The 22230-nt window shown below is 40.3% G+C and overlaps 2 protein-coding genes across 43 annotated transcripts in view; one reads left to right on the top strand and one right to left on the bottom strand.

Moving 5' to 3' along the window:
* Window positions 1-3965: 3965 nt before the first annotated feature.
* The window catches only part of ADD3 (adducin 3), a 127967-nt gene continuing 109702 nt past the window's right edge, over window positions 3966-22230 (top strand). For 13 of the 42 annotated variants that reach the window (XR_014068870.1, XR_014068850.1, XR_014068865.1 and 10 more), the window contains exon 1: window positions 4219-4282. The gene's annotated coding sequence lies outside the window, so the exon portion shown is untranslated. Of the gene's footprint in view, window positions 3995-4218; window positions 4283-4581; window positions 4700-6681; window positions 6827-7051; window positions 7163-22230 lie in introns of those variants that run through there. The other 29 variants (XR_014068866.1, XM_081541674.1, XM_081541538.1 and 26 more) reach the window with 17 other exon arrangements.
* Window positions 21456-21718, bottom strand: LOC145526378 (ATP synthase F(0) complex subunit f, mitochondrial-like). Its single transcript, XM_081541792.1, is given in 3 exon segments — window positions 21456-21484; window positions 21602-21649; window positions 21652-21718. Coding segments are annotated over 3 exon segments (144 nt in total).

Below are 22230 nucleotides of genomic sequence, written 5' to 3'. Positions count from 1 at the left end.
ACCTGTCATTTGGGTGGAAGATGAGTAAGAGTTTGCAAATAATTTCGGATTTCCTTAGAGGTCACTTAAAAAAAATTCCCTGGGGACAAATTTCTTTACTTTCCAGCATAAACACCTCCAAGCCTGAAGGCAAAATTTGTGTTAATATTTACACACATTACGAGCACTTGTTTGGTATTTCTTTAGTTTATACTACATGAACACAAAATGAGTGAAAGACTTTTTTGTTGTTGTGACAGGTCTTGGGCAGGCCCCAGTGTGGGTCTGTGAAACAGTGTGTATGTTCATACATGTTGTTTATTTGCTGTGTGTGTAAAGGCGCTTCCCTGGTGGTTCAGGTGGTAAAGAATCTGCCTGTAGTGTAAGAGACCCAGGTTTGATCCCTGGGTCAGGAAGATCCCCTGGAGAATTCTTGACTGGAGAATTCCATGGACAGAGGATCCTCATGGGATACAGTCTGTGGGGTCATGTATGTAAAGAGTAGAGACTGAGTTAACTTCCCTGAGCCCCCATTTTGCTTCTCTGGGTTTCCATTTTTTCCACTTGTGAAATTACAGTGTTGGAGTCGGTGAGCTCTAAACTCTGTTCCAACTCTACCATCTGATGATGTACCAGTTCTTTTTAATGATGTTCCAATTGCTATTAAACCTATATTTTGTATTCCAGTCAGTCAGTATTTTTAGCAATATTGTAGGATTCTGCTGCAGGAAAATTGGTCATAATTGGGTACACAATCATAAGTCAGATAAAATTAAGTTTTTTCACTTTACAAAAACAATATGTGATTTGCAAAATAGTTTTGGAATAGTTGTAAATAATAAGCTCTGCTTATACATTTAAAATAAAGACATTTTTAATCCAAGTTTTCAGGAGAAGCAGAGTGTAGAGTGAAAGACACACGCGTCAAATAACAAAAATATAAATATTTAGTTGTCATAAAAATCATAGTATTTTGGAATGCTAAAGGAAAATTTCAATGCAACATCCTTATTTTAAAAAATAGGGGACTATGGAACAAAAAAGTTTACTTACCTGCTCAAGATCACTGGTAGTTAACAAAAGCTGTGTAAAACCATCAATCACAGGATATTTTCCATGTTTTTCTCTATTCATATTTTGGGACCACACCTCCTCATTTACCACTGAAGACAAAAAATTTCAGATGTTCAGTGCTTAAATTGAGGAATATTATTTGAGATAAAAATTAAAGTTATAAAGCAGACTCATTTTCCTCCTATGTGGACACATCACATTCTAATAGTGTAAATAGTAAATTTGGATGTATTTAAAGTAATCAACCTATGAGTTCCTTAATTTTGCTGAACTTTGAATTGCCACTGAAATAGCATAATAGCCAGCTATTATTTTCTTAAATTAGTTTAGATTTTTGTTTTTTCTATATTATAATTTTTACAAGTACAGATTGATCTGTCAATAGTATATTTTCTTTTTTAATTGAAGTACAGTTGATTTACAATATTTTCTAATACTGATATTCACTGAAATACCAGATATGCTTGTATTAGTAAGACTTGACTCTTGTTCCCAATTGTGTTTTATTTTATTATTCTTTTCGTGTTCTTGTATTAAATATGAAATAACCTCCCCTTGTAGAGTTATCAGTTTAAAGCAATGATTCAAAATTATTAACACAAAGTACTAGTCAGTTTCAAGGCACATCACTTTATTTTTGCCATGGACCCCACAGCTTGAAGTTAGCAGGGCTCTTTAAAACCAATGCTTCTAGCATTTCATTGACTCACACTAAATCGGTCCCTCGATCACACAGTTAATTTTAACCTTGACCTCCCACAGCTGTACTGCCCTACTCAGTCCAAAAAAACTCCCTGCTTCCACTCTTTCAGCCTCTCATGAAGCAACAGTGGAGAGGAAAAACACTACCCATTCCTTTAAGAAAGATTCCGCCTCCTCTCTCATAAGCAAGCGCCTAATGGTAATTGTGGAGTCTCTACCAGAGTCACACACTTTACTACTCCGCGTTGGGAGAAGCCGCCGCTGCCGCCGGTCTGAGGCTGCAGTGGGTTTCTGTGCAGCACTGCAGAATCCACACCTAGAAGACACACACGTCTACTGCCCTGGACACAAGAAAGCCTTGCATCCTAAGCGGGTAAGCAAATCTTTTATCCATTTTGTCCAGAAACTGTGGGAAATGGAGTGATCACGGGAAGGATTGCTCATCAGACATGCTTAAAATGGATTATGTTAATTTGTCTTCCTTTGGGGCGGGGGGAGGTCTAGATCTGTGACAGGCAAACGTCCTGTGCAGCAGTGGAGACTATTGTCTGATATGTACCCCTAACACACTTTTGGGGGGGCTATTCATAAACCGGCTAACCTTGATGCGTGCCAAGCTTTTTTTCCCATTTTTTGCTTTCTAAATGCAAAAAAACATCCAGCCACTCCCAATATCTCTCTCAAATACTGCAGATATTTTAAAATGCCAAATAAAATGACAGGCCAAGCATTTTCTAAATATTTTCTCCCCAAAGCCAGGAAGCCTTCCCCACGATCCTTTAGGGGTATTTAAAAACCATGAGGCATGGTTAGATTTTGAGCATATGGGAGATGGTGGTAGACAAAAATTTCTATAGCTTTGGTCCAGTGGAGAGAGAAAGCGAGGATAAATGAATCACAGTTTGTGCCAAGGCAAGATTCATTTTCCACACTTCATATGTGGGAAGAGGAAACTACATTTTAATTAGCACATTTTTAGAGAAGAGGGAGGGGATGAAGATGAGGGGGATGGCGCGAAGTATTTGAGGGGGAAGCGAAGAGTCTGCTGAGGAGGAAGGAAATGAAGTGGACTGTCGCCAATGCCTTGGAAACGAAGGGAGATAAGGGTGGGGAATGAAGTTTGTTGTTGTGTGTTAGGGTGGGGTTGACCCAAGAGAACATGAATAACCAGAATGCCGCTCAGAGGGTGGGCTTGGGAGTGGATTTGTGCCCGTGCAGGACACGTATGAGGAGGGGTGTGTAAGTCGTGGGTGGTAGAGAAAGGTGTGCGTTGCTGGGAGGTCTATTTCTAGGGTAGGTCTTATCTGGGCGGCGGGGAGTGGGTGGCCCAGTGTCACCTGTGGATGGATCCACATCCCTGCAAAGTTTACCCGGCCCCGAATTCATTTTCAAGGCTGGCAGTGCCTTTTCACCTCCAAGAGATGAGCTCTCATAAGGTCTCAAGGCCAGGGGCCAAATTCGGGGTGAAGCTCCCCAAGTGGAGCTGAGAGAACCCCTGCCCCTCTGTGGAGGTGAGTAGGAGAAAGAGGCGCCCCCACAGGCAACTATGCTGAGAACACCCAGGCCCCTCCTGTGAGGGGCGTGAGGAGGTTGAACCTTAGCAGTGGCCTCCCGCTGAAGACCCAGCAGCCAGTGTAGGCGGCCGAGGTTGACTCTGAAAGCTGTGGCTCAGCCTCAGGAGTGTGGCCGGCGGGGGTGGGGGGCGGGAGCTCGCTCAGGTTTGGGCGGGCGGCATTTCCAAGGCGCCCCTCCTATCCCTTGTAGTCGAGCTTCCGTCGGGGTGTTTTACTCCTTCGACCCTCCCGCAAGGCACGCAACGGATCGAAGCTGTAAAGCTGGAGGAGGACGCTGAAGAGATGCCAGAGAGCTGCCCCGCACCAGGCCCCCCCTGAGGCCAGGCCTGTAGGGCCCCGCGGCCGCGGCTTTAGAGACTGGGTGCGGGCAGGAGAGGAGGGGGCCGTAGGGGGCGGTACCAAGGCTCTGGAGGGGCCCGAGGGGCCGCGTTGGGGGCGGAGCCCTGGGAGGCGGGGTCAGGAACATCCTGTGATTCCGAGGGGCGGGGTCAGGACGCTCGGGGATCCGAGGGGTGGGACCAGGGGCGTTCGGGGGCTGCGAGGGGCGGGCTTGTGGGGGTGGAGCCAGAGGCGCCTGGGGGCCTAAGGGCGGAGCCTTAGGGGCGGGGCTAGGGGACGCTCGAGGGGCTCTCGGCCAGTCCCGCCAGAGCGTGAGCCGCCTGCCGGTAACGGTCGCGGGGGCGCGGGGCGGGAGGGGAAAGAGAGGGGTTTAAATTGTATTTTTAAAAACGGAGAGCGAGAGCTAAAAGCATCGCGACCCAGGTGTCGCCGCTTCCTGCCTCTCAGGGCTCGGCGCCCAGGTCCCTCCCTCCTCACGCCCCCTCCTCTTCTGCCCTCCCCTCTGGAGCCTTGCGGCGCTTAAGAGGCGGCGGTGGAGGATCGCGCGGCCGCTGCAGTCCCGGCGGCCGCGGAGAAGGAGGGAGGGAAGCACAAAGCCGGCTGCGCGCTGCGAGGTAATCCTGAGGGGAGAGAAGGCGCGGCCTTTCCGCCGCTTCTCGCGGCGGGGACTGCAGGCGCCCGCGCGGGCTGGGCTGCGGGGACCCTTCCAAGGGGGTCGCGCGGGGGTTGGATTGCGGCGACTTGCAGGGCCGAGGGGACTTTCCTATTGGCTGCCCCTGCGGCCTCAGGTGAACCCTTCTCCCTCCGGGACCGGAACGGGAGCCTCGGGCGAGGAAGGTGGACCTGCAGGGGAGGATCTCGGGGCGCCGCGGGGTGGGCCCGAGTCTTCCGGGCGTCCTCTGATTTTTCCCAGAGGACAGGGAGTTCTAAAAACCAAGAACTGGCCGAAGCTTCGGGATCCGAGGGACCTTAAGCTCTGAAGGTGCGCTCCAGGAGGGTTGGGAGGTTCCCGCGCTTGGAAAAAGGTGGAGGTAAGGGAGGAAGTGTTGGTTTGTTTTCCTCGTTAAAAAAAACTTCTGTTACCAAGTTGAGAGTATTCAACCAAACCTTTCTCCTGTAATCTGTGTCCCCATCCCCCCGACACACACCCACCCACCCCACCCCTACAAATGTATACATGTTAGGTTGTACTTCCTGCCTGGGGTGACAGGCAAGAGTTGGCTGCAGGTCCGGTTAGCTGGTGTTTGGGGGCGTCCAGGCTGTTTGGAGGTATGCCATTATAGCTGAGGGAAGACCACAGAGACAGGTAGAATAAGCTAGGCCTCTAGTAAAATAGCAAGAATAGCCTCAGGTAAACTTTTTTTGTTGCAGAGATTTAATTGCAAGTAGGTGCCCGTTTAAAATGGGAGCGTGAGTAAAACCACTAATTTCTTTGGCACATGTGCTGTTGTAATTGACCTGCTGGAGTGGTGTGGAGAGAAATGGAATTTAAATCAACCAAGAGGCTTTGAGTGGGGATTTCTATGCAAGTTTGGTGAGGGAGTTGATAAGATTTAGGGGGTAGGAATCAGCTACATTTTAAAGGTGCATGAACTTTTTTATATTATGACACTTTAGATTTAGCACTATGAAATGGTTGCTTTTCTTGGAATGGAGTGCATCAGCACCATGCTGGGTACATCCTACTTTGGGCTTTGGAGGACTTCTAATTAGATTGTTAAAGGGAGTAAAATAAGAATACCTAGTAATTTGTTGTTTTTAAATAAGATGCTTGACTGTTTTGTAAAAAAATGTGTAAGATATGGGACCCATTCATTTATAGGGTTAAGCTACTTTTGGAGCGTATGTGTAAAGTTTTATATATCTAAAAGTCTCCATTGCATTGTAATTGCACTGTAACTCATTTTCCTCTGCTTAAATTGAGCAGATTACCTTTGCAGAGGGAAGACCAGGGGGAAAAAAGGCCACTTTTGCCACATTTAAGTGTTCCTTTTTCCAAAGAGTTCAGTCTCTGCTCTTAAAACTCTAAATTGACCGAAAAATGTTGGCAATAGTTGCTTTTAAAGAAAAAAATTTGTGTGTCTATTTTGAATGTTAAACATAATTTTGAGCTCTTGAGATAGTTGGTTATGAGGCATTCAGTAAGTTGCAGCTTTTTTACGTATATGTTATAAGGACATGTTTGTTGGTAGATATATGACACAGGTGATCATAAGACATCTAGGAACTATTTTGCATGATAGAAAGATTGTATTTTCAGAATATGTTTATATGTTTTACATTCTGAAAATGAATGAGAAAATGATATTGCACACTTTGCTATTTCTAACCCCCTTTTCAATAATGTTAACACCGGTATGAATGCGGGTTCTGCTCAGTGATGTTAAAAGTGTGGATGTGGTCTTTGTAAAACCAGAATGTCTTTTGAGACTAAGAGGACATAGCATCAGCCCACCTCTTACACACAATCCTGAAACCTAAATGCAAGGTAGGGCCCAACCTCTGAGGTTGTGAGCCCTCCTGAAGTAGGTCTCTTGTGCCTGAGTGTTTTTGTTACACTTAAGCCTATACAGGTTGTTAGCTATTTAATCTCTGCCATCTCAAACTAGTTGGTTAACAGTACTGGGCAGCACTTACGTATGTCATCAGAGTACAAGAAATTTTATTTCTATTCAAGAAAGAAATCATAAAAACCCAACTCTGAACAAATTGGGTTTGTAAAATGTTGGGAATGATAATATCAGAATCTTATGAGTTCTTTTGTGTAAAGTGCTTAAAATATAGCCTGGTACTCAGTGTTTTATGTGTTTATCAGCATCACTATAAAGTTACTGTTTTTGAAGGTGGTTATATCACGCGACCCAGCAAGTGAAGACTCAGCAAATACTTGTAACAGCCAATATTATTTGTTCTACCTCTGTGCCAGGCACAGACTTTTATATGATTTAATTTACTTAATCCTCATAACAACCCAATGCCTAAACAGACATAAAGGTTTAAGTATTTTGTATAGCTCCTAGGCACAGACTGGCCGGTTCTGAACCCAGAGCCTGATTTGAAAGTGAGTCCGCACAACCAGTAACCCCTGCTGCTATTAAACTTGGGGTAATACCTGCAAATGAATGAAGTATCTTCACAGGGTCTCCAAGACTACAACTGTGAGTATGCCTTGTTTAGCAACACCCTCCTGTATTAATATCACCAAGATGTGTTTAAATCTGAAGGGCGGTAGTCAATCTGCATTAAGTAGAATCACCTTTTGACTTTGGAAGAGGATTCTCTTTTCGCATGACATATGTGTAGCTCGAATGCTAGAATGTGGGCTGTACTATGTTATCTTTTTAATTACTGAAGATTCAAGTCTTTTTTTGTTGTTCTTTAAGCTTGCCAGATGTGTAGGGCCCCAGCTGGTCCACCAGGCTCTTTGTTGATTCTAGTTCTGCACTAAGTCAGTAGGCTTGATCTTCTGATTATCAACACTGCATCAACCTGAGGTGAATATTAACTTCAGTTTGTTCAAAATTCTACCTGAGTGACCTTTTACAATTAGCTATAAGTGGCTTTTACTTTGTCACTCCCATTCCTCAAGGACCTCTGTGTTGCTGCTTCACCAGTGTCGTTGATAGGTCAAGCCAGTTAATTATAACCTAAATTAGTAGCTGTTTGAACTAATGTTTAGGATTACTACTGTAGAGATCAAATATGTCCTTTGTTGGCAATTTAGTGAAAGGTAATATTAGGGATCAGTGTTTAAAAACAGCATCAGTTGAATTAAGAAAACTCAAACTATATTGAAAACACAGGTTACTAATATGTTTCTCACACTAAATATTCATTTTTCTGATATTAAAATTCAGTGCTGTTTCAGATTCCTTTGGAAATATTAAACATGTAGAATTTGAATAGAAAATATTTAAGATGTTTAATCAAGAGTACTTTCTTTTAGACATAAACACCCTGTTTGAAATTAATTGAGCAGTCGTAGACTGCAGCTGGTCATTGAGATTCAAAATGGGTGCCCTAATACTTTATTTCATGTCTTCTGTTAATGCTTTATCATTTGATCTTGGGGTATGTGCCCTCGTATTTCTAGATGAGATTGTTATGAAGTATTTCAGGTCTTGCTAGTGACTAAATTCTTTTGGCCAAAAGCCAAGACAGTCTCAAATTTTTACTGCAGTGGGTTGTGTATATTAAGAATCCTCTCTAAATCATACAGGTTAGCAGTGTTTCATTGACTATGGCTTGAAAGAAAAAGTTTGTTATCCCTTGTATATCCCTTATGCCTAATAAGTTACATGAATTTGATTAGTTTTTTTTCTAGCGGTAGCTAGGTATGGACACACATGTGTGACCATACTACTTGGAGGATGCTCTTCCTTTCAGGTTAATTACAAAATGATTCACCTGGCATTCATGTAGTGATTATTTGAATATCAACGGCATGCATAGAACCGTTTTAACTGAAATTAACTGAAAGTGTTAAAATGTTAGAGAAAAAGAGGTGTGTGGGTTTTTTGTTTCATGTGTAGTTTAATGTTGATCTCTTATATGTGGACTAATCACAAAATCAAGCTCAAAAGTAAGTTAATTACACAATTGAAAACATACTTGAACCTTAAAGTACCATTTAACTTAACTGTAAAGTCTTAGACGATAGCATAGATAATGAGAATCAGAGTCTTTTGTTTTCTTTAAATTATTTTCTTGCTGGGTATCTTTGAAAAGCTGCATTAATAGTAGCTTTCAGGTTTCTAGGACATGACTTACTGCACTGAAGGAGCAATTTTAAAAAAGAGTATCCTAGAAACCTTAAAGAATAAATGTGGCTTTCATAATTGTCTAGCATAACTTAAAAAGTAGTTGTATGATCACCAAAAAGTATAAAGATGGATGAAACTCATCCTTGATGTTTAAAGGCTTTTTGTTTTTGTAAATTTCCTTCTTAGGAAGATTGTATAGACTGGTTTTTAACTATGCCAGAGCTGAATTATTATTATAAAATATGTTTGCTAAGTCACTTCAGTCGTGTCCGACTCTGTGCGACCCTATGGACTGCAGCCTGCCAGGCTCCTTTGTCCGTGGGATTCTCCAGGCAAGAAGACTGGAGTGGGTTGCCATTTCCTTCTCCAATAAAATGTGTTTAGTCTTTGACATATAGTTATATCTTTATAATGAGGCGAGATCTAAGTTGATTTTACCTAATGTCAGGCTGATCTGTCTCACCACAGTTTATACTTTACAATTACTTGTTTTAAAAGTTGGTTTTAGTTAAAGCTTAATTGGAAATGGTAAGACTCCCTGATATAAAATGAACTTTGAAACCTCTTGTTTTAAATTGCCTGAAACTGGACCTGAGGATATTGGTATGTAGCAGTACATTAACTAGCATTTCAGACTGCTACTGACTCAAACAAGACTAGAGTTTGAAGATTGGGTTATGAAGCTCACTTTTTCTGCCGTAGACATACTGATCTCCATAAGATAAAAACTTCCCACAGCCAGCCAGCCAGCCAGGGGGTGAAACACTTTTTAGAAACTTAAGGGCAGTGATAACAACTTACATTCTTAAAACCAGTGTTTCAAGAAGTACACTGTATATATTAATAAAACAATTTTCAAAATTTAATGCTCACAACGTTCATTAAGGGAAATAATATGAAAACTTAACTCTAAGTAACATGCATGGAATTCTTACTTTATTCTTTTTGCTAATTCTCATACCTCTTTGAATTTGTTCTTGTAATTTTTTACTCCCCCATCCCCCACCAAAGAAGTGCTTACTTCGGATGGAAGAGGAAAGGACAGTGCAGGTGTGAGTTCAGGAGCCTGTTTAATTCAGCTCCCAGGGCTATTGTTGGTTGCTTGCTAGGGGAGCTGGAATTTCAACAATGTAGAAAGCGGTCAGGTTGGAGCAGTGCTGAGTTTTATCAGTATCTTGGGGACTTAGTCTGTGCCTTTCATTTGTCACCGTCAGCAATGTTTCTGTGAAGTTGTTCCGCAGTGGCTCAGCTCATCCTGTGCGAGAACAGCATTTCCTTTCCCTTTTCCATACAATATTCTTGTCCTGTCATCTTTTGATCCGCTGGAATGACTCCATGCCATAGCAAAGAGGTAGGTTTCCTCTGTAGCCTCGTGGAGAAGGTAATTAGGCTTATTTGGTACATCTAAAGAAGTATATTTTGGGATCAAGGCCTCCCCTGGGATCCCTTTTTTAATCCTTCAGAAATTAGAGCCAGCAACTGTTAGCTGCATTGTTACTTCTAATCTCATTTGTCTTATTAGTACATAAGGAAAAGATTCTGTAAGGTCAGCCTTTTATTATCTGAGGAAGTGTTTGGGGAAGAGTGATGATGGTCAGAGCTCAAGTGGAGTTGTGAATGGGCTGGAAGTGGTGAAATAGGGTGAAAGTGGACAGGGGAAAGATATGGTTACTGAAATTGATATGTTTTTCCCATTTCTTATCCCCATTCCCAGTGCTTTTTTTTTTTCCTTTTTAAAATTTTAAAACCATGTTCCTTTTACCTTGCCTTTCAAGTAAAAGACAGATTAATGAATCAGAAATACATATTTGTTTTTTGGAAAACTAGATGTACAGTAATTTTGTATTAGGATGTTTGATTCTTTTTAAGTGGGTATCAAAAATTATATGAATTTTTTTCGACCAAAAATGTTGAAAGTAATATGAAAGTGATACATCTTTCATTAGTCTTAGTAAATGTTGATAATGACAAAATCATAGTTTTCCAAACACTGTGCTATCTTGAATACCTTAATGAGATTTGATAGACAAGATTTGATCAGTAGCCACTGAAAGGCCGTTACCTCTGTATTAGGGAAGGAACATTTTATGCCTGAATAAACAAGTATAGAAAAGGCTCTGAGAAACTGATTACTTGGTTATCACTTGTTAGGTGATTTTATTAATATATTGTGTTTGATGTTTTATAATCTGAATTTCCCTGGGCTCTTTAAAAGGGTCTGGTTGGACCATCAACTTTTGATGAATGAGTTTCTGGAGGGATTGTGACAGCCAGTTAGGAGCTTTGAAGAGAGAATCCCTGCTTTGTATCACACCTGAGTGTCATAGAACATGCTTCTTGGCGCTTTTGTAATTTGGGCTCAAAGGGAAGAGTGCCATCTACTGAATGAATGGCCAGCATCACGTTGAGCAACCCCAAGTTTTTGTTGCAGAACTTTCAACTGGCTCCTGGAGAAACCAGACTCAGATTCATCAAAGAATTTGACAGGATCTTAACACCAAGTGGAATTGTTGGTCGGTTAATTTTAATTATGCTTGCGAGCAGGAGGCCTGAACACATGATGAAGAACTAATTCACTGCCTGTTGAAATGCATGGGGAAAGGAGAAACTTCAAGAAGTTGTTGGGACATCATCTTAAAAAATAGTCTAGCAATGGTTAAATCATTGTTAAATTAAAAATGGTAAAGAATTGTTTTAGTGAGGCATGTTTCATTAGTAGCACTGGTTATTGATGGCTTCTGCAGACAATGATGCTGTTGTTTAAAATTTAGGCTTCAAATCTTCAGTCGTTTGTTTAACTGGAGGTAAGGGTTTTAGAAGTATCTGAATAATTTGGTGAGTTTTTCTCTCTTGCCTTTTTCTTTGTCTGTGGTTCTAAGGCAGATTCCTGCTTGAGTGAATTCAGTGGTTCGAAGTGGATTTTGTTGCTGTTTTAGCTTACTCAAGTGGCCTCCTGTTTTGTTTTTTTGTCGTGTGTTCCCTCCAGAAACTGCTTATGGTCGTAGCCAAGGGTAGAACTGGAGGTAGCAGAACCAGGTATAGGTCAGGGGTGGAGGTTTATGATACCTGGGACAGACCTGTCAGAGCCAGACAAGAGGGAATTGAAAGGAAGCTTTGAAATTGTTATGTTAAGGATATCTTTGTTATGTATCTATTATATATAATTACTTAATCAGTAACCACTTTTCTCAGCCCTTAAAACCTGCCAAGGACCCTGTTAAGCACTTTACATAAATTATCTGAAGTTTAGTTAAGTAACTTGCTCAAGATCATACAGTTAATAAGTGACAGAGCCAAGACTTGAGCCCAGGGCTAATTCCTTTAAACGCTCTGCTCACCTGCTATTGATTTAAGCTCATTCTTATTGATAACTGCACACAAGACTAGAACTGAGATCACAATGATATTTCTACCTTTGCTGGAAAATATTGGTGGTTTTTGCTTGTTTGTTTGAAGAAGGTGGTAAAATGGGTAAATAGGATTGAGATTTCAGTAGAATCAGGAAATACACGAGAGATGGACTTTCAAATATTTGGCTTGTCTATGATGTTCATTTTTTTGTTCCTTTTGCTATAATATTAACTGAAAACCACAAGAAAAGTTCATTGTTGAAGCACTGAAGTGAATTGTTTCATGTTGCTTAAAATCTGCTGCTTCTTGGAAAGAAAAGTTGAGTTAATGAAGGACTTTATGTTCGATTTGGGAGAGGGAGTGGGATGGGGATAGGTAGGGATTTGTTAGTCTTTCTGTATTTTCAGTTCAGTCACCCAGTTGTGTCTGACTCTTTGCGACCCCACGGACTGCAGCACGCCAGGCTTCCCTATCCATCACCAGCTCCCGGAGCCTACCCAAACTCCTGTCCATTGAGTCAGTGATGCCATCCAACCATTTCATTCTTTGTCATCCCCTTCTCCTCCTGCTTTCAGTCTCAGCGTCAGGGTCTTTTCAGATGAGTTAGTTGTTTGCATCAGGTGGTCAAAGTATTGGACTTTCAGCTTCAGCATCAGTCCTTCTGCGTTTTGCTTGCTCCTAAATAGTTTTAGGTTGTAGTACTTTTTGATATGGGGGTAATATTGCATGTCCACAGCACAATGAAGTTCAACCATGTGCAGTCTGAGGCCCTGGGGTAACCTCAGCTTCATGTGCACATCAGGTAAGCTCTGTAGACCAGATAAGTACCATCTTACGTATCATTGTGTAGTTAGACTTTTGAATGCGTGTGTTCTCTGTTAAAAGATATTTAACACCTGGCTAATACTGCGTATGTTTTTGGTACACGAAATATATTTTAACCTTAAAATATGTTTTGACCTTAAAAGGCATCCTTATTACTTTAAAAGCATGGGAATCATTATTTTGGTATAATACAAAGCTTCTGAAATTACAGTTCAGTGATGGTTGTGCTGTGTATTCTAAAACCCAGTTGCTCTTTTAGAATTTCTGACTCTTTCCCTTCATATGTAGCAACATTATGCTTTATTGTCTGGAAAATCCCCTTAGGAATATCAATTATGTAACTTTTGAGATTCTGACTCTTTATCCAGTCAAGCATAAAAAAAAAGCCAGCAACAACTAAGATGACTATACAAAAAATGTTACTTACCAGTGTGTGATGAATGCTACAGGTACAGATAACAAATGCTATAGGTCATCTGATCAAGAAAAGAGCACCATGGATAGAACAGTCAGAAAAAGGTCCCCAGGAAAGAAGAATAAGGGTGGTCCTTTAAAGGCATGGTAGAGTTTCACTAGATGCAGACCATGGAAAGTATTTTGGCAAGAAATTTCTGACCATGAAAAGAGTAATCCTTTTGGACTTCCCTGGTGGTCCAGTGGCTAAGACTCTGTGCTCCCAAAGCAGGGAGCCTAGGTTTGATCCCTGGTCAGGGAACTGGATCCCACATGCCATAACTAAAATCCTGCATGTGGCAACTAAGACCCGGTGCAGCCAAATAAATAAATATTTTAAAAAATAGTAATCCTTTTTCCTGTAGCACGCTAGAGATAGTTTATAATCATGGTTCACAATCTTGTCTCATTGTAAGGCTCTTGAAGGCTATCACATACTCTATCAGAAACAGTACCGAGGACACACAGCCGAGGAAGTGTGTTAGAATATTGCAGGGCAAGAAAGAGAGGGTGGTAGGCGTGGTGAAAATCATGTACCTTTTAAAAATTGTTCCCTCTGGACCTCATGTGAAAATGATTGATTAACAGAAACATCTTTATACTGCTATTTGAAGCCAGTAATGGTTAGGAAAGTTGGTACTTGCAAAAAGACCAGAAGTCCTCATCATTCCCAACACTGAACAATGAAAGCCTCCTCTGGGGACAAAGTGTATATTTTTCTTAAATCTAAATTCATCCATCATTTTGTTTGCTGAATACTGGAGTATAGTTTTGCTGATGGCTCTGTTACAACTTTTGAATCTAATGTGTGGATAGATGGAGTTGTTGATCTTATGAGATAGAATAATTTTGACTTAATTTTTGTGACTATCTTGTTTTGGATACTAGAGAATTTGTTCCAATTGTCTGAATTCTTTTAGATTTGGTAACATTTATCACTTATTATTTGAAAAATACTTAGTATAATTAACTATTCAAGTTATTTTGAGCAAATCACTGTTTTTCACTGTAGTTTTTTAAATAAAATATGTGAGGGCTTGATGCTGGGAAAGGTTGAGGGCAGGAGGAGAAGGGGACAACAGAGGACGAGATGGCTGGATGGCATCATCGAACTGATGGACATGGGTTTGAGTGGACTCCGAGAGTTGGTGATAGACAGGGAGGCCTGGTGTGCTGCGGTTCATGGGGTTGCAAAGAGTCGAACACGACTGAGCGACTGAACTGAACTGAACTGTGAGGGCTTGAAATCATTTTAAGATCCATTTTGGTTTGAAGAGGCTGTGATTGTAGTTCTTAGAAAGGTGAGTTTACCAGCTAGTGGTTTTAGTTGAAAGGTGGCTAAGAAACATATGGTTGTACTGTGTGAAGGTCCTGGGACTAGGTCTGATAGAAGGCTAAGACGACCCCTTGTCTCTTTGTGTATGTGATAGCTGAGAAAAGGACATCATCATTCTAGGAACTTGTCCATTCCCAGAGTTTCTTTCAGTTCTTCAGAAGCTAAGGGCCCTTGGCAATGGACAGTAGATAGATCCTCTCTGAAAACAATGAAATAGGCAAGGATAGTAACTTTTCCTAAAGCCAGCGATAGAAACATTGAACCTTTTTTTTTTTTTTTTAGAAATGTACTTTCCTTTCCCATTACAACTTTATTATGTTTTGGTATATTAGTTCCTCATAAATATTTCTCTGACTCTCTTTAGCTTTTCTGAACAGCTTTATGCTTTCCTTTTGCTTGTTCATTTATGCATTCAATAAATATTTATTGAGCACTTACTATGTGCTAGACCCTCTTCTAAGTGCTGGGAATACAGCAGTGAGCAAAACAGATAAACTCTCTTGCCCTAATGGAGTTTATATTCTTGGGGGTAAAGAAAAATAAATAAGTAAAATATATATTGTGTTGATATAAGTATTTTGGAGAAATATAGAAGAGGGAAGGGAGATAAAGGAAGTGTTTGGGGGCAATGACAAATTTAAGTGGCCAGGTGAAGTCCTTACTAAGAAGTTGACATATATGCAAAAATCTAAAGAAGCTAAGGGAGTGGATACAATTTGTACTCTGTGGGTTCTGCAGATTAAATCAACCACGGACCAAAAATATTTGGGAGAAACAATTCCAGAAAGTTCCAAAAAACAAAACTTGAATTTGCCGTGTGCCAGGGCTTCCCTCCCTGGTGGTACAGATGGTAAAGAATCTCAGATGGCAATGCAGGAGACCTGGGTTCAATCCCTGGGTTGGGAAGATCCCCTGGAGAAGGAAATGGCAACCCACTCCAGTATTATTGCCTGGAGAATCCCATGGACAGAGGAGACTTGTGGGCTACAGTAGTTCAGGGAGTTACAAAGAGTCAGACAGGACTCAATGAGTAACACTTTTCACTTTCAGGGCCTATTTACATATTATTTACATAGTATTTATAACAATTTACATAGCATTTACATTGGATTAGGCATTATAAGTAATCTAGAGGTGATTTAACGGAGAAGGCAATGGCACCCCACTACAGTACTCTTGCCTGGAAAATCCCATGGATGGAGGAGCCTGGTAGGCTGCAGTCCATGGGGTCGCTAAGAGTCGGACATGACTGAGCGACTTCACTTTCACTTTTCACTTTCATGCATTGGAGAAGGAAATGGCAACCCACTCCAGTGTTGTTGCCTGGAGAATCTCAGGGACGGGGGTGCCTGGTGGGCTGCTGTCTATGGGGTTGCACAGAGTTGGACACGACTGAAGCGACTTAGCAGCAGCAGCAGAGATGATTTAAAGTGTATAGGAGGATGTGCTGGGCTATATGCAAATATTAGGCCATTTTATATAAAGGACTTGAGCATCCACAGATTTTGATATCACCAGGATCCTGGAACAAATCCCCCTTGAGTACCAAGAGGACTGTGTGTGATACCAAGGGGAAGGTCATGGCAGGCAGAGGGAACGCCTTGAGGCCCAAGGGTGTCTGGTATGGATGAAACAAAATGGGGGATGGATGTTGGGAAGCCACTGATGACTGTTAGAAGTGGGACATAATCTGACATATATTTTACAAGGATTATTTTGGTTGTGTTTTGACACTCCATCATAGTGGTACAGTAATCTTGGTGAGAGATTGCTCTGGTAGAGGTGGTGAGATTTGAGTGGATTCTGAATATAGTATTTAGACAATAGAACCAATAGGATTTACTGACTGGGATATGGAGTGTACATGAGAGAAAGAAGTCAAACTTGACACCAAGGTTTGGGGTGTAGGCAGAAGCTTGCAGGAGGAATAATTTTGGCCAGGAGGAATAATTTGGGGGAGTAGAAATTCAGTTTGAGACATAGTAAGATTGAAATGTCTATGAGAGATGTTGGAGTAGAAGATTCTGTGAGTGGAGATCAGTTCATAGTTATTGACTGTATAAAATTGGGAGTTATTATTTTCCTCTTTCATTTAAAATATTTGCATATTTAATCCTTTTGATGACTAGACTTTGCTGTAGTAAGGGTTTGATTTGTTGCTATACATCTTTATTCTTTGAAGGGGTTTAATCTGTTTTGTAAAACCTTGGATTTGCTCTAACTTCTGCTGCTGCTGCTGCTGCTGCTAAGTCGCTTCAGTCATGTCCGACTCTGTGTGACCCCATAGACGGCAGCCCACCAGGCTCCGCCGTCCCTGGGACTCTCCAGGCAAGAATACTGGAGGGGGTTGCCATTTCCTTCTCCAGTGCATGAAAGGGAAAAGTGAAAGTGAAGTTGCTCAGTCGTGTCCGACTCTTAGCGACCCCATGGACTGTAGCCTACTAGGCTCCTCCGTCCATGGGATTTTCCAGGCAAGAGTAGTGGAGTAGGGTGCCATTGCCTTCTCCGGCTCTAACTTCTAAGGACCCTGAATCCCAAAGGAAATCTTATCCTCTAGGGTAGAACAATTTACTTTTAAACAAAAAGTGAAAATAAAAATTGTTGTTACAACCCTTAAAAACATGTATGTGAATGTAAAATGAACAATTTGTTCCTCCGAAAGTTAATATGGTTTAATGGTTAAAAATAGTAACTTATAGGTTCCATTATGACCCAGTGGTTCTATTCTTACACTATATACTTAATTGAAAACACATGTTCCCACAAAAACTTGTACACTGACGTTCATGGCAGCATTACTCATAATAGCTAAGAAGTGGAAACAGCCTAAATGTCTGTCAGCTGATTAATGGCTAAATAAATATGGTATATCCACACAAAGGAATATTATTTGGTTATAAAAAGGAATGAAATCTTTCTAGTACATGAGTGAACCTTGGAAACATTATGCTAAGTGAAAGAATCCAGACACAAAAATACCACATATTGTATGGTTCCAATTGGTGTGAAATGCGCAAAACAGGCATATCCATGGTGACTGAAAGCAAATTGATTAGTGGTTGCTGGAGGAAGGGGATAAAGGAAATAGGGAGTATTTGCTTAATGAGTACTGGGTTTCCCTTTGGGGTGATGAAAAAGTTCTAGAACAGATAGTGTTGATGATTGCACAACATTGTGAATATGCTAAAAACCACTGAATCGTACAGTTTGAAAAATAGTGAATTTTATGGTGTGTGAGGGGCTTCCCAGGTGGCTCAGTAGTAAAGAATTCCCTGGCCAATGCAGGAGACTCAAGAGACCCAGGTTTGAGCCCTGGGTTGGGAAGATCCCCTGGAGGAGAAAATGGCAACCCACTCCAGTATTTTTGCCTGGAGAATTCCATGGGCAGAGGAGCCTGGCAGGCTACAGTCCATGAGATTGCAAAGAGTTGGACACGACTTACAGACTGCACAACAACAACAAATTGTCCCTTCTGCAGTAATAATTTCTATTATGCTGTGTGAATTATATCTCAATTTTTGAAGAAAGATACCAGGGAAAAAGTGTTTGTGTGCATTCATATGTACACAAGAATAACTGAAAAAAACTTAATAGATCTTACTTCCAAAATCGAACTAGTTTCCCCAGTTGATGAAGCAGGAATTACCATGCTAAACTTGATTTAACTTGGTTTGCTTAAAGAGGCAGAGTGAAGATACTTAGATCATTCAGGTGGAAATCAGGAAGCAGTTTGTAATCCTGTCTTTGTCAAGTCATGGATGAATTTAAATGTTTTTAAATGCCGAGTTTCATGGAGATGACCTAGATAAGCAAAAGAAGGCTCTGTAATAATCAGTTTTGTGGGCTTCAGAAAGCAGGAACTAGTTTATAAATAACTTTATTAGGTCTTAAGTCAGTAAGATGGCTTATTTTTTCCTCCATACTTATAATTAAAAAGTATGGCGAACTCAATTCCCAGTAATTGTTTTAGCCAACCCAAGATGATATTTACCTTCTTAAGAATATTATTACCATCAAAGAGTTGCCTGTTGAGGAAGTACATGAAAGGATTGTCTTCTTTAACTTTCACGTACCACCCACCCTAATGTTTTTTTTTTTAATTCACCCCCTAATTTTATTAGCAACATAAATAAACACATATGTATTTTCATGACCTTTCCTGGTGGCTTAGAGGTAAAGAATCTGCCTGCCAATGCAGGAGACTCAGGTTCGATTCCTGGGTTGGATCTCCCTGGAGAAGGAAATGGCAACTCACTCCAGTGTTCTTGCCTGGGAAATCCCATGGACAGAGGAGCCTGGCAGACTACAGTCCATGTCTCAAAAGAGTCACACACGAATGACTTCGTTCTAAACAAAAGCAACAATATATATAGTCATATATTCCTGTATTAGAATAATATTTTTGGTGGCTTGATACGTTTTCAGCATTTTAAGGAAGGCATATGTGAACCAGACAAGAGCTATAGTGGGGAAAATAGATCCTTATGTAACTAACTGACTCCAACACCAACCTGAGAGCAATGCTATAGCAACAATTTACAGGAAGTGCAGATGGGCACAGAAAAGGGAAATGTTTATCCCAATGGAGAGCAATAATTCGTAGAGGAGATGACATTTGAGTTGGGCTTTAGAAGATCTCTTAAATGTTGAAGACGAGAGTGAGTTACTGACCGAAATAATAGGCTATGCAACAGGCGTGTGGGTTTGTGGATGGATGTGATGGAAGAGAAAACAGGAAAGATAAGGTTGAGAGCACTAGGTCATGAAGGCCTTGGGTGCTATTTTAAGAAATTTAGGTTTTACACTTTGTCACTTATTTTAGCTAATGAGAGGCATAATCAGATGTGTCTGAGATTTGGTGTTGTGAAGAATGGGGTGATAAAGAGTGTTGGCAGAGAGACAAGTTAGAAGGCATTTAGAGATAAGCCGATGAACTAAGGCAATGGCTTTGAGATAGAAAGGGAGGAATGGGACATTTTGGAGACAGAAATCCATACAACTTGCTGAACAATGAGGATGTTGAGGGAACATTTGATCACCAGATGTAGAAATTTAAATGTTGTATTTTACTCCATTTCTGATACTCTGATTTATGACAGAGGGAAGATACACCTGTTAAACTAGAAATTAGGTAGATTCAGTAAGGCTTGAATGTATCTTTTCCTTACTATACATAAAAGACTTTAGAAATGTGACTGTTTCATAATCTTCTTTCATTTTTAGTGCATGTCAGTGATTAGTCAATTTTCCAGTCTTTGGCAATGTTTTCATTTGTGCATTTGGAAATGGTTGAATAATCATCATTTTGGCAAAAGAATAGTATTGTTGTTTCCAAATGAAACTGCCTTCCTATGCTGTGCTTTTGTGTTTCATTTTATACTTCTGTGTAGTGGAATAATAAAAAAGAAAGAACTGAAAGTGGTATTGGGCATTGCAATTGCTGTCGCTACAGGAAGTCATTGTGCCATCTTGAATTTCCCCTTTATTTCATTTAGTGGTTTATCTTGTAACATATAAAGTAACACATGGTAAACACCTGTAAGAAACAATTAGAAATGTCAAAAGCAGCTTGCAAAATCATTTGTTATTTCTGTGTAAATGTAGTGGCAGATCCAATCCAGTAAGACTTTTTTGCATTTTTGCTTAGTGAAACAATTAAGATTTGGCTCCTCTGATGTTTCTCATCGCTTATTTACAGGCACGACTGACCATTTTTGTTTGTAGCTCCCTTTAATAAAATGTGCAAAGAGGGTGTTATATTAGGACACAGTGATTTTATAAATGGGTAGAAGAAAATACCAAATTTGACAGAACTGACTACTAAATTAGTGTAGTGTATAACTTGCTTTCGTGCTTAAAAATTCTAAGTGTTAAATGTTTAAAATAACTTATTCAAAAGCAACTCAATAAAATTAAAAATACTTTATGGACATACAATACAATGAAAGTTTAAAAATCAGAAACATAAGGGCACTCTCACTGATTTTTTTTTTTTAAAGCAAGATTGATTTTATTAACTTGATTTCTAAGGTAAACTTACTGTTTGAGTCACATTTTTATAAAATCAACTTCATTTTAAAATATTTGAAATTAACTTTTGAGTATGAAATATGAGATCATGAAGCAAGATCCAAAAGGCACAAAAGAGTATACAGTGAAAAGTAAGTTGTCGCCCCATCCCTGAACTATTCTACTCTCTCTCTTTATTGTATATTATTCTAGAGATATTTTTCACTGTTTATTTTTAGATTCCTGAATCAAGACTTTGCCTACATACACCTGGTAGATGAATTGCTGTATAATATTGCTGCATAAAATACAATTTTAGGCTCAAAACAATTTGAGGAAATAGCCAGCCCTATTCTTTTCCTTGGTGTGTTTTCTAGATTCATTGTCTCTTAATTAAAGAATGTGCTTTCCTAGCTTCCCCTCCCCTTCATACAAAGCTATGGAAAGTGGAAGGTGGTCATTGTAATCATCTTTCACTCATATTTCACCCTAGGCAGTGACAGGTAACTTTTATGAAATGATACATGCTAGCAAAGCAAATTCCAGCTGAGAAGTGCTCCCATGGAAAAACATCCTCAAGTAGGGAGGGAAAAAAATGGTCAGCCTTTCCCATCGTGTGCATCTGCTCTGTTAGGCCAGCTGGACTGGACTGCTTCTAAAACTTTACTTTTAATTTTTTAGTACTTGGCATTATTTTGTTGATTCTACCTTTAGCTACCCACCAAGTCATAAGATTTTTCTCCCAAGCCTTGTGATTACCTGACTCAAAACTTTTCGATACTAGACTTGGTTTCTTTTCTTCTTTGGATGGTATTTAGTAGAACATCATTCCTGTGCAGATACTGTAAGTAATAGTCTCATATTTGTGTATATGTGGAGGGGTCCTTTAAAAAAGTTTTCCAATGTGTTTTTTCATTTTTGTACTGGTTATCTTTTATTGGTCATTGTTGCAAATTAGGATATTCAGCAGTGATCATGTTGCTCAAGGAGGAGTGTCGGACAAAAGTCATGGTCAGGGAAGCAGAGTGTGTCCCCTGCACTGGGCCCTCTTCAGTGGTACTTGCTTAGCTGCTCGTGTTTGAGTTCCTTCTAAGAAAGGTGGTAGTTGAAAAGTTCGTAAGCTGCCAGCATGGTAGAAACTCCAGCAGTGCTTCCTTTCTTCACATTGACATACTTGTTGTCATACCACTAGTAACCTCTTTGAAACACTCCAGCAGTGCCTTTAGGGGCAAAATCCTACCTCATATCCAGGTTGGCAGCTCCCCTCTTTTAACATCCATGAGTTTCTTCTTCACTGGTGCAAGTGATGCCATCTTGGAGTCCTAGGTATCTGCTGTCTTCCAGTACTTTTTATTGTGGTAAAATACCCAATATAAAATTTACCATTTTCAAGTGTACAGTTCAATGGTATTAAATACATTCATAATGTTGGGCAACCATCACTAACATCCATTCCCAGAGCTCTTTTTATCATGTAACTCTGAAATCCTATACCCATTTAACAATAACTTCCCATTCCCCTCCTATGTTCCTGGATCAAAAAAATTATTTTAAGATCAAAATTTGGGGTGATACAAAGATCTATGATTCTTATTCCTAATCAAGATTGTAATTTGAAATCCCTATGCAGGTCTGTATTATGCAGCAAAGATTATGATCGACATTCAGGACCCTGGAAGATTGAGACAAGGGTCACAGAACCTGTGGCCTTTGATACATATTTCAAAGTGAAGAATTATATAGCCTCATTATAATTAGAAGAGACCTTACCCCTCAGCTGTGCAAATTATATGTTAGTGGATAGGAGAGGGAGGTTGTTAATTAT

The sequence above is a fragment of the Giraffa tippelskirchi genome, chromosome 2, assembly GCF_054371585.1.
Source record: "Giraffa tippelskirchi isolate mGirTip1 chromosome 2, T2T-mGirTip1v1.2.pri, whole genome shotgun sequence".
In the NCBI taxonomy this organism is placed as follows: domain Eukaryota; kingdom Metazoa; phylum Chordata; class Mammalia; order Artiodactyla; family Giraffidae; genus Giraffa; species Giraffa tippelskirchi.
This window is presented reverse-complemented; position numbering and strand designations above follow the sequence as displayed.